The 13,141-nt window shown below is 35.2% G+C and overlaps 1 protein-coding gene across 1 annotated transcript in view; it reads right to left on the reverse strand.

Annotated features, from left to right (window-relative positions):
* Positions 1–13,141, reverse strand: part of TMC1 (transmembrane channel like 1) — a 119,689-nt gene that overhangs the window by 60,190 nt on the left and 46,358 nt on the right. Inside the window, exons 5-6 of the mRNA XM_053656415.1 lie at positions 8,300–8,390; positions 5,913–5,994 (exon numbers count right to left, since the gene is read on the reverse strand). Of these exons, the coding sequence (XP_053512390.1) occupies positions 5,913–5,994; positions 8,300–8,390 (173 nt within the window). The remainder of the gene's footprint in view (positions 1–5,912; positions 5,995–8,299; positions 8,391–13,141) is intronic.

A 13,141-nucleotide genomic window follows, 5' to 3' on the forward strand; every position in this document is an offset into this window, starting at 1 on the left:
AGGCCAAGCTCATGTGAGAATCAAACCCCTATTTCTGGGACTCAGTCTGTTCTTTAGGTACCATCTTACTTACTCTTTTAACTCAGAGACAGTTTTTATAGAAACCTAAAAGGAAGTCAATGTCTAAGTATATATTTCAAAAGAAATTGAGTAGTTTGAAGTCTGAATATTTGGATTCATTTCACTTTGTCGGGTGGTGCAGAGTTCTACAAAATTTCTAAAAGTGTGTGGTTTTGAAGCATTCTCCTCCCTCCCCATGTTCTGTAACCAGATGCACTGGACTATGTGCAGAAAGGTAAAGCAGATCCGCCTCTCTCAGGACACCTGATCATTCACCTGGCTCCCAGTGATTTCATATCATTTCATGGCTCTTATCTATGTTCTCTGGTAACAACGACCTGAGGTCTGCCTCAGCCAGGTTCACTCATCATGTTTTATTGAAAGCAGTGGACTTCCAGCTTGTTAACTGTTACAGTTACTCATCAGCTAGAAAAGAACCTTGTCTCCAGGCATCTAGGGTAAGTTTTTCCTTGGAATCACACTTGAGATCCTTTGGTGTAGATTCCCAAGCCCAGGATACAGGTCCTTCCTTCCTTCCTTCCTTCCTTCCTTCCTTCCTTCCTTCCTTCCTTCCTTCCTTCCTTCCTTCTTTTCCTCCTTTCTTCCTTCTCACCTTACTTCATTCCATTTATATTTTTGCTCTTTTGATTAGCACCACAGCCCACTCTCTCTCAGCCCCTAATGCAGAACCCCTGGCAAATAAGTTTTCTAAATTGCATATAGAGTGTAAATATACAGAAACATTAAAAAAGAGAGAGCAAATTAAAGTGTTTCAGAAAGTATCCCTTCCCACTATGTAATCCATATATATTATAGATTTAATATGCTTGGGACTCTAAAGATCTCAAAGTTCAGTTTGGAATATTGCAAGTGGCTTCGCAACAATTTTATTTAGAAATAGAGAAGTCACATCTATCAGTTTTCTTTACTGAATCCTACATGTAAAGAAAATGAATTGCAGGAAAACAGATTTTATTAAAACCAGAGTGACTGTAGGAAAGACCAAGACACAGGTCAAAAAGACAGAGGAATCCAAAAAACAATGTTCCTTCCACATGATGCCTATCACTGGCAAAAGCACAAGAGCAAAAACAAAAGAAAGAGCTTAAATAGAGGAAACAAATCAACTATGAAGTCTCCATGGGACCCTTCCCTGTCTCAACATAAAAATGAAAAAGAAAATCTTCCTCCTCATGTCTATGTATCCTAGCCATTTTCTCTTCCTAGAGGTCACTTAGTAAAACTGGCACTCACTAAAAATAGAAATCTTAATATAGTGTGGCTAAAAGAGCATGATTAAAAAGAAGAGTCATTTTCATGTATTTAGTCTCTCAGCTAAAATTTATTTACTCTTGTAAAGAACATAAATTAGTAATACTACTACTACTAATAATAATAATAATAACAGCTAACATACAGGGTGGGGCAAAAGTAGGTTTAGAGTTGTGAGTACGCAAAACATAGTTTATTCTTGCATTATTATTTATTGATTATTATATTACTTGCTATATGAACAACTGTAAACCTACTTGTGCCCCACCCTGTAAATTGATAATCAATTATGTATATTAAGAACTTTACCAACATCAACTCATTTTACTTCCTCTGGAATCTGGTGAAGTTAAGTATCATTAGTCCCACTGTATGGATGGGGGATTAAAAACTTAAACACGGACATTACTGAACCAAGACTTCATTAGTAATAATAATAGCTATGATTTAATGAATCCTTGTTTTAAATACCTTTTGGATCTCTGCATGTTAATTGACTTAACCATCATCAAACTCCTGCAAGAAAGCATTATTATACTCACATTTTACAGAGACTTAAGGTCATAGGTTATTTGCTCAGTAAGTGATGGAGCCAGTTATATAGGTAGTTACATATGTAGTAAATGATGGGACCACATAGTCTTGACCTACATGGGTTTGATGCCAGATCTAGACCTCTCTTAACCACAGTGCTATCTTTCTCCTCAAATAGAATCATAGTAAAATCTTTTTAAAAACTATGCTATATCAAATAAATATGCAATGAATATGTGTGTCTGAAATAATATAGATAATATCCATCAATCAGCTAAGGTCAGTCAAAGTTACACATTTGGATAATACCCATAAATGACCAATTCTTTTTTTCTCTACTCTAACTAATAAATGCTGTTTCTACAGTGTTTTATTAAGACAGTAAAACAAGGTCTTTGGTATGTATTAATGTAAGGCCTTAAGCTTATGCAGTATTTTTGTCCCAGAAGTTTATTGTGTTTCTCTTAAATTAAGGTTAAAATTTCACTTCTCCCTCTGGTTATTTATCACTAAGGCAAAGTAATTTGTTGTCTGTCACCATGTATAATTTCCTCTCAAACAGATTGATAACAAGACAAGCAGATAAATGTGAACATTTCTAAATGAGAAAAGACCAATTAAACCACCTGCTGTATGAGTACACTGTAAATGCCACCTTGTGAGGCTAGGATACTAAGTACTTACTTCCAACCTGGTCTAGGGATAGAGTTAAATGGGACAAATTTGGCTTCTATTTTCTGGAGCCCTTAAGCTAAAAAAGAATATGTGGTTTAAACTCTGTGCTTAGAGTTGCCTACCTGCAGATCTTCCCAGTCTGAAAAACAGGTCAATAACACCTTAATTTTGATGTTATATTCTATTAGGAAGAAGTAGATTTTTATTCCGGAGAAGACTTGTAATTTCCAGCTTGAAAACTCTTCAATGATCTTATCTATGGCTTTACTAGTGATATTAGGTTCACAGTGAGTATATATTATATTTCACAGGAGTACAAATATATTCCTTCTTCAGTAAAATAAGCAATGCAGTGTAGTTAGTGATATGACCCTTCAGGTAACTCTAGAGTTCTAGGTGTGGCCTCTTTACGAGGAGGGCATAACAGTGAAATTCCATGGCATCCCCGTGAGATGTAGAATCTCATGGCATCCCTTGGTGGTAAGAGTTATCAAATCTATCTTTTACATGAAAAAAAAGTTGGGAGTCATCAGGTGAGAACCCAGTCTGCACTGGTAGGGGGGATCCCAGTCTCACTGGAACCAAGATGGAAAGAACATGAGCTGTAGAATTAATTTGAGTTCTCTTCTTGATTCTGTCAATTATTGCACAGGCCTCTGTGGAAACTCTGTGAAGGCTGATAATTAGAGACTCTTCTAAAACCAAATTTAAAAAATATTTGTTCAGTATTTATTTAGAGATTGAGCAGAGAGTGAGGGTGAGTTGGATTAGAAAGACTACTGGGAGTGGAGCTCAAAAGCTCCTCTTTTAAACATGGCACTTACCACAATCCATAATTATCTTCATTATTTAATTGGTTATATTTTATGATCTGTCTACACATACACACATTTACTCTTTTGCATGTCAAAAATAATGAAAGCAGAATTTTACTTATGTTTGCCAGCCCAGCATTTCCTGTGCCTAGAAACATACCTGATAATGGTAAACACTGAGGATTTGCTCAATTAACTAAGCAAGTCAAGCGTATTATATGTTAGATATAATATGTTAGATATCATGTTAGATGATTCTGATTTCAATGGAAATGATTAATATTTCTTAATCTTTTGTAAAATTAAGTGGTCATTTCTTTAAGAGAAAACTAATTTGTATTAGTTTTCTAATGTAAAATATATACATAAATAGGGTGCTCATTTAACTTACATTTTTCTGAAAAGAATTTGCAGAATGTAAATTATGCAGGCCTTTTTAAATATAATTCTGTTTTGTATTTAGCAGTTCCAATAATTTGTACTCAAAAATATAGAGTAAAGAATGTCACATGCTTACATATACTTCTTTTTTTTATTATATTTTATTGATGATGCTATTACAGTTCTGACTTTACCCCTTTGCCTCCCCCCACCCAGCACCCCTCACTCCCTCAGGCAATCCCCCTGCCACTGTTCATGTTAATGTTTCTAGAGTCTTTATGGTGATTGTGATAGAATAGAATATAAGGGCCAATGCTCCACAGTGAGGCAAAGCACCATGAAAAGTGAAGAAAATAGAACCTAATCAAATAATAAATTATACATCAAAGGGAAAATAATCCACGTTTGCTTGAATTGTCCAGTTTGACTGTTCCAAATTTTCTGGGGGAAGAGGGGAAAAGGAAAGATAACTGAAAGTATTATTGAGTGGCACTGAGTTTGATTTTTCCACTTTGATACACATGATAGATGGTGGTCATAGGTGTAACTTATATTTTAGTGCAATTTCTGTAAATAAAAATGACTTCATCTGTTTCTATTCCACTCAAGATAGGCTACTTAAACAGAAGTGAAAACGATGTTATTATTTAGATAGGCTGGAAGCTGCTCTAGTGTACCTTAAACATAAGTAATTTGCAAATGTATAGTTTTAACTATCATTAATTATAAACTTATTAGGATATATCTCATAATTAATCAAGAGTCTCATAATTAATCAAGAGTCAGCCCTGTCATTTTCAGAAATAAATAGACTGTGGCCCAGATGGATTCAATGACTGGCTCAGTCAGAGTCAACAGCTAATCTATGGCAAAGCAAGAACAAAATCGCATCAGAATCTTAATGCTCCAAATGGCCTTCTGTTCCTCAGTGTTTCTCAAGGTAACATATTTCAGCTGCACAGTTAAGACCTAAGGATTCCATGATGTCTGGATTTTTTTTTTTGATGTGTCTAAATTCCTTTTGTTTCTCAGAATGGTAGATATTTGTAGGATTTGTCTATATTTCATTTGACTCAACAAATACTTATTAAAGCCAAATATGTTCTAGGTCTGGTGATATAAGAGTGAACAAAACAGAATCTCTGCTTTCCCATCTTTTAGAAGAAAGGAACACATATAAAATATTCAAAATTCAATTAGAATACAGTATTTTAGTTATAAGTGTGAAGAAGGAAAATAAAGCAAGAAAGGGATGGCACAGAAATATGTAGGAGTAAGTGCAATTAATGAGCTGATATGTTTTAGTTAATTGCTGTTTGATAATGAGAGACAGAGGACTGAGGAATACTCACTCCTAAAGCATGAGCAATCACATCAGTGAAATATCCCCCAACTGCGCTAGCTCCCTATGGAGGCTCCATTTTAATTATGCAATGCACATTTAACCAGCAGGAAAGCCAAGGCATGAAAGAAAGTCAGATTCTAGTCAAAACATTGAGAAACCAGAACATGGCACGATTGTGCTCAAGGTCGCTTTTTAAAAAATACTATCCCTTTCTTTATATTCTTTGTTTTTAAAAATGATTTACTATTATATTTGCAATACTTTAAAATTCATGTTTGCCTTTTTCCAAGCCTAGAGCACTGCTCTAAATGACTCTTAATTGAGTGTATAGTCTTGCCTTCTCTGTACACCGTGAAAATCGTATAAAATGAAGATACAATATGATATTCAAATAGCAAGTTCCTAGATGATTATTGTTTATTCAGCTTTAGACATTTGAAAATGAAGCTTTAAGATTTATTCATTCTTTTTAGACATTCATTTTGATTACTAACATGAGAGTATATATATTTTCAATGTCATATTCATTGCCAAAATAAAAGTTCTGCCTTCCCAACAACATGACTCAGTGTCATTGTGCACAATACTGATTTCCCCGTGTAGGAGGGACAACAATGAGAATATTTTGATCTAATATAGGAAGGGAGAGTGGTGACTGGTAAGCGCTAACAAGTCTTCACAGTGAGCAAAAAGATATAAAAAAATTGAGTTCTTGTTTGTTAGTTTTCTTGTTTTTAATCTCTCCTGCTAAAGAAGGCATCTGATAAACTTATGAGAAATTTATCATCTAGGACCACCTTCCCATCTAATGAGATCTATTGAGCACTTACTTTCAATAGCCTTGATTTTATTCTCCCATGGGACACAAGCAGCTTTGAAGATCTCAAAGTCTTTGAGAAATTTTGCCCATTTCTGAAAAGGAAGCCAAGAATATTGGTAAAATCCAACCTCTTGTTTTTTAAGAAGTTCATCACAAAATATCTCAAAATATTACAAAACTTTGAGCTTGGGAAGATCCCTCTGCCATCACATGTTGCTGTGCATACAAAGGGAAAACAGTATCTGCCCTCCTGTTCCCCACTCTCCTCCAGACCGATTTAATTCAAAAATTTTTATGGATCTTTGTTTTATAAAAATTATAGTTAAAAAAGTCTGTTTGTTCTGTGCATCACAATAGAGCAGGGACTGAATTTGCACCTAATAAGTGATCAACAAATGTTGTTGACTAATCAAAAAATATCACACAAAGAAATTAATGAAGTCTAAATAAGACATGTTTCCTGTCTACTTGAATATAATGTACATAAACAGGAAATTTCAATCCAGTATGGTAGGTGCTAAAACATGGGATACTTTTCATTTCAGTAGTAGAGAAGTCAGCTAAATGGAAAGGCATACGGTATCATAGAAAAGAAAAGAAGAAAAAGAATAAAATTTGTTTTTATAAAGAAACTTCTATTCTATGCCACAGTGTTGGGCTGTTCATGGTCAAGAGGACAGAAGAGTGGGAATGAGGCAGATAACTTTGCATGTGTGTACATTATGCTGGGATAATATGTGAGCTACATTGGCACATAAAGCTGAAAAACAATGTGAGACAGTCTGAAGTTCAAAAGATTACCTAAACTAGAAACATCCCTAATGTCCATTCAGAGTAGAGTGGATAAACGAATTGTGTATCCTCATACATGGAATGCAACACATCAATAAAAACATACTATAAGTCCTACAATATGAATATATCTCATAATATAATATTACACCAAAAAAGCCAGAAACAAAAGCATAAATACTATAGGATTTCATTTATTTAAACTGTAAAAAGAACAACAGTAACCTATGATATAGATAATAAAAATATAATATATTTTATAGTTAAGAGATATAAACTTTATTTATAAAACTCCATCTTTATAGGAATACATTTAGTGTACAGGTGGCATAATATTTGTAAGGAGAGAATAATAATACCATGTATCCACCTTGCTGTAATAATTAAATATGATAACTTTATAGACTTAAGTGCTAGGCATATACATATAGTAAATACTAAATAAGTGTTAGTTTATTTTCTATTTTTTTTAATTCATATATTATTGGTATATTATTTGCATTTTTCTTATTTTCTATCCAATTTATGCTCCTGGTAGAGAAGAGCTACATATATGATTCTGTTATTTGGAATTTTGAGAAAGAAATTTTGACCCAGAATACTTATCTACCAGGGAATAAAAATGAAAGGAGCACAGTCTTTTACATTTGAAGGTGATAAAATCACAAGAGTCTTTTGTCATAAATCAGTGTTTCTGAACTTATTTTTCATTTTAACTCCCCTAAGGAGCCTTTTGGGGCTTTTTTCCTTCTGAATAATGCCCTCGCAATCCAACTTTTAATGCTGTAGATATACTTGCATATGTACTATGTATGTATATAAGGTCTGCCCAGAAGGTATCCTTGTAATATGAAAATAGAGACATTTACTTAAGAAGATACAAAGTACAAAAAACATTATACAAAGGACAATGACACCTCAAGTCCCATTTGAAGTAGGCACCCTGAGACCTCACACAGTTCCTATCGCCATCTGCCCTGTTGTATTTTCCTGAATCTCATTGACAGTCTGAAGTCTCTTCCCTTTCAAAGGTGATTTTAGTTTTGGGAAAAGCCAGAAGTCACAGGGTACCAAATCTGGGCTGCAGTAGGACTGAGTCAGCTGGGGGGATTTGATGCCTCACCCAAAAACTGTGCACAAGATGTGATGCCTGAGTGGATATTCTCTCATGGTAAAGCTGCCAATCACCAGCTGCCTATAGCTGCAGCCTTCTGAATTATCTGACTAGTTTCTGCAGATGAATGTTCAAGCTTAATGCAAAATTTGATGCAGATTCATTGCTCTACTTATTCAATTTGAATGTGAGGCCACTCAGTACACATGCTCACTCCACAGCCACCACTGTTTAGTCACCACATTCACAGACGCACGTTCTTGTCCACTCTCCTTGGCTGCCAGGTTACATTGATGTCATGCAAACCATTCTCATTGTAGTAACAATGGCCGAACTTTTTCTGGACAGACCTCCTATATACTTTATATATGTAAAGTGTAAGTTTTTTTTCTCTTTCTAGGAACATAACCAATTTTCTCCTCTTTAGCAATCAATGCGGCCTCCATTGAAAATATATGGCATCAACCAAACTGAGTTATGAAAATATTTACCTTGGCCATCATCATCTTAAACGCAAACCACCGTTTTCCTTTTCCTTTCCCAAGAGCTCCTTCATTTTCATTCACAAATTTTTTTGCTTCCCTAAAAAAGAAGAAAACAAATAAGGGGTAAGTGGGATGACTAGAGATTAATAGAATATAGAGGTAGTGAACCTTTAATTTTATTAATTTTGCAGTCTTATTTCTCCTAGACTGTTAACAAGTGAATGTAAGCTATATTTCATAACGTAGAGAATGGTAATGGATGTTTAAGTCTTTTAATATTGACCATGAAGAATAAGATGTTTTGGTCTTGCTTTACTTATCAACTGAAGTCATTGAAAAGCAGGACATTTATGCTACGTGTCAAAACAGAGAACCCCAGCTCTTCTCATTTCTCCCACTTATGAAATTGAATATGACGTGTACTTCAGATTTTACCAGCTAGAATGTTTATTTTAAAATACTTTATATCCTTATTTTTTAAGAATCATTATTTTTTTTAAATAGGGCAAAGAGCTTAGGATGAGCTGATGTACAACACACTACTGACCTGGTATTTAATCTTGTAAAAGCAATTATGACTTAAAACAGGGAAATCATACTGTGTAAAGCAAAGGAGGTTGAGGGAAGAGAAAAAGGAAAAAAAATCTCTTTGGCCTTGCATTTAGAAAGGGCTTCAGATTCAAACTTTATTTCCAAAAATGTATACATTTACAGTATTTATATAAGTGTCTGTGTGTGCAAAGCATTAATTTATCAAAATGGATAATGTGAACATATATAAAAGGAACATGCTACACTATTTGTAAGTCTGTCAATTTGGTTGTTGTTTGTTTTGTGTGTGGAAAACCTTTATAAAGTAGAGACAGACCAGACTCGTATTGACATTTCAGGGCCGTGGAGAACCTGAGAGGTCACTCAGATCTGGACTGTCATCATGCAGGTGCCACACTGCTGTCAGCTGAATGGCCCTTGGAATGTGCAGTTTTACAGATAAGACCATTCAAGATATGATGATAAAAAATGTATCAATTAAAATAAATCTTGAAAGTAATAAAAAGTTGGTAAAGGATTTTTATTGTAAAGTGTTCTTTAGTGCTACACTCACGACTTTACAACACCCAGTGATCAAAACAGCACACATCTGCTGATTTAGCCAACAACTAGACAGTGATGCCTTACTATTCACCTATACGTGTATTCTCACCCATATTCTGCCATTTAACACACCAGCACAATGAGGAGATTCTCTGCAGTCATCAGTCAGAACAACACCCACCCCAACCTGCCGCCACCAAATCAGTTCCTGGATGGCAGGAACAACATCTTGTCTTTCTGTGTGTCCCACAGTATTGGCTGTACTTTGACCATAGGAGGTGCTTAATAAACCTAAACCTTCTGGAGGAAGAGCTGAGTGGAATACCTCAGGGTAGATATAGACAAGGGAGTATATAATAATTGCATTTTCCACATCAATGGATGCTTGAAGACAAAGGCATTCTAGCATTTGGGATTATACTCTTCCTCATTAATTTTGCAGGAACTGAATAGGGGAACTTCCTGGAAACAGAAAAAGTTACTAGACTGGCCTTGTCGAATTAACTGTGTATTAATCCCTTCAACACTTTCACATCTATGATCTCACTTTATTCTTGCCACCATCCTGGCAAACAGAAAAGGAAACAATTGCCTGATTTTTGTCTGTTTGTTGGAGAATACTGACCAGTTAAAGGCCACATGGTAAATAAAAGAGCCTGTGTCAGAAGATGCTCAGGAAAATTATAAAAGTATAATTTTCCTTTGAATAATCTAAATAATTCTAAAAAGTTACTAGAATGCCCTGACATTTGACTTGACCTCTGGGCTGCGAAGATTAATTGAAAAATGGTATCTAAAATAGTCTACACATTCTAAATATTTAATATAGCCCCATCTAAAAGAATAAACTGAGTTCTAATGGCTGGGTTTTAGATTCATGCAATGAAGAAAACACATCAGATTCAGGAATTAAGTATGTATTATAGAGATGGCAAGACAGGAGTGTGGCACCTAGCAGACATTGACAAAATGAAGAACTCATCTAAACTGAAAATCAGATGATTCTAACTCAGCCTCTGAGATCTGTCTGTGTCGCTGACCACATTTTTGATGTTCTCTGTGTACACATTCACAAGTGTCCTGCCTCCCCCAAAAAAGAACAGTACCCAAAACACAGAGACCCGAGCACCTTCTGACACAGGCCCTTACCATATGGCCTTTAACTGGTCAGTATTCTCCAACAAACTGACAAAAATCAGGCAATTGTTTCCTTTTCTGTTTGCCAGGATGGTAGCAAGAATAAAGTGAGATCATAGATGTGAAAGTGTTGAAGGGATTAGTACACAGTTAATACTACAGTAACGCTTGTTTAGAAACTATGAATTTGTTCTAGTATGATGGATAGATTATAGAACAATTTGAGCATAATAAAAAATTTTATTTGCTTGTGTGTGATTTTATCTTCAAAACATACCAGCTGAATGGCAAAAACTGCCTCCAGCTAAATCTAGCAGGGTAAGAATACACATTTGCACACACTTCATCTGACCAGTTTCCTGACTGTACCACCTAAGTGAGAAAAACCTCACCCTTGCACAGATGGTGTTACAAGGACCCTTCTTCCATGCTTTACAGTAACACAAATTACAACCCTGCTAAAGTACTTCCACAGCAAACTGTAGGTCTTTTTCAAAGTAAATTGCCATGTTTATTGTAGCATTTATGTATTTCATAACATTTAGCATGTGCAAAATTTTGCTGTCATTTTACATCTATTTTTGTCACCAATGATATTTTGAGTATTGTGCCTTATTCTCATTTTTCCTATAAATCCTATGGTTTATATCACCTAAGTTTGCATATTGTAGTGATTTTTAGGAACACACATGCCACATTATACAGCAGAACTGTCTATAATTCAATTACTTGGCATTAAGAATTATGAAATTCATAAAATCAATTATACATAGGCATTGTGACATCATTCTCTGTTAAACACATATAAATAGAAAATCAAAAATTCTACTTAGTAGTAAAATTTGTTTTTCAAATGTAAAAATGCCTACTTTGTAGGTGTATTCACTACTCTGGATACTTAGTAGATAATTTAAAAGGTACACAGTTGGCCTATTAGAGTTATATCACTACATGAGTAGCCAATTAGAAAACAGAACTGCCTTAAGCAGTCAGAAGTATACACAAATAACTATTCTACTCTATTTCTGACAAGATCATTAATTTTGTGAGTTGATTATGATACAGGGACAACTATCATAATCTAAGAGAGAGAATAAAGTCAGAGTTATAACCAAGTTGAAATCACCATTCATGGTGATTAATTATAAATTAATTTAACAATATAAAAACTTACATGGCAGTGATAGGTGTTTGTCATTTATTAAAATATATTTTCCTTTGAATAATCTAAATAAGAGTTTGATGTTTGTCTCCAATTGCCAAGTTGTCCTGATGTGAGGCATAGTTTCATTTTTTGTAATGACTGCCCCACAATACCCTCAATATACCTGTGCAAAAGTTTGGACTTTATTCCATATAATCTGAGGAGTGAATTGCTTCTCTTTCCTACTGCCCTAATCCCTCCTTCATTGCCCAAGAGATCTCCCCCCAATTTAACACAAAAGGGATCCCTGAACAGCCATTGTACCTCCTCCTGCTTCCCACTGCCCACCGTGGCCAAAATAACTACTAGACTCAATTCATCAGAAATCTAGGGAATGACTTTAAAACAAAGTCAGCAGCCAAAGGGGTGGGTAGAGAATAACTGTTTAGCAAGAACAGATTCTCAATTCCTCTAACCTGAAGCTCTTGGGACATAAGGACGCACTTTCACAGCTTGCAGAACTGGAAGGGACTTGGACTGGATGTGGTTAATGACTCAGTGAGAGAACATGCCTTAACACCATTTTCAGGGCTGACCTTTGCAGTGAGCTGGAGTGATGTCAGGATGGAGAAAACCAGCATCACCCAATTCCATCCTCTATGATAACAGATTTCTTAACCAGATGACATCTTCCAATGTGCTCTTAGAAAAAAAGATATAAAAAGACCTCTGGCTGATATGGCTCAGTGGATTGAGTGCCAGCCTGTGAACCTAAGGTTCAATTCCCAGTCAGGGCACATGCCTGGGTTGCAGGCCAGGTCCCCAGTAGGGGGCATGTGAGAGGCAACCACACATTGATGTTTCTCTTCCTCTCTTTCTTCCCACACTTTCCTCTCTAAAAACAAATAAATAGAATCTTTAAAAAAGAAGATACAAAAGAAACTATCGACCATAGAGATAAACAATGACTGATATTTAACACAATAAAATGCCCATGACAGATTTCACAATGCAAGAAAAGAAAGAGCAACATCTTTAACATCTAAAAAGCAAGAACATTTCTTATTATTTTTCTTGTAGTTAATTCATTTTTCTACCCATTTATATTTGTCTGGATAACTTAAAAGGATTTTTCTACATGGCTAAATGAAGTAGACTTTTGTGGGTAAACTGTGAGTATCTATTGGCCTCAAACTATCCACATGTCTGACTGAAAAATGTGTGTCATCCCCTTGAATTTCATTCAATGAAAGCCGCCTGCCAAGACTGTAATCTGGTCTCCAGGTCTCAGAGCTCAAATAAGCCCTGGTATAATATGCACAGCTCTCTGAGCTGTAACCCCAGACCCAGGGGTAAATAATTGAGTGAGATCTATTTAATGACAATAATACCTCACCTCATAATTCATTTATCAACCTCTTGTGTTGGTAATTAGAATAATAAACTTTCATGGGCTTTCAAGAATGCTTTCA

Source organism: Artibeus jamaicensis, unplaced genomic scaffold (assembly GCF_021234435.1).
Source record: "Artibeus jamaicensis isolate MK-2021 breed Jamaican fruit bat unplaced genomic scaffold, CSHL_Jam_final scaffold_1964, whole genome shotgun sequence".
NCBI lineage: Eukaryota > Metazoa > Chordata > Mammalia > Chiroptera > Phyllostomidae > Artibeus > Artibeus jamaicensis.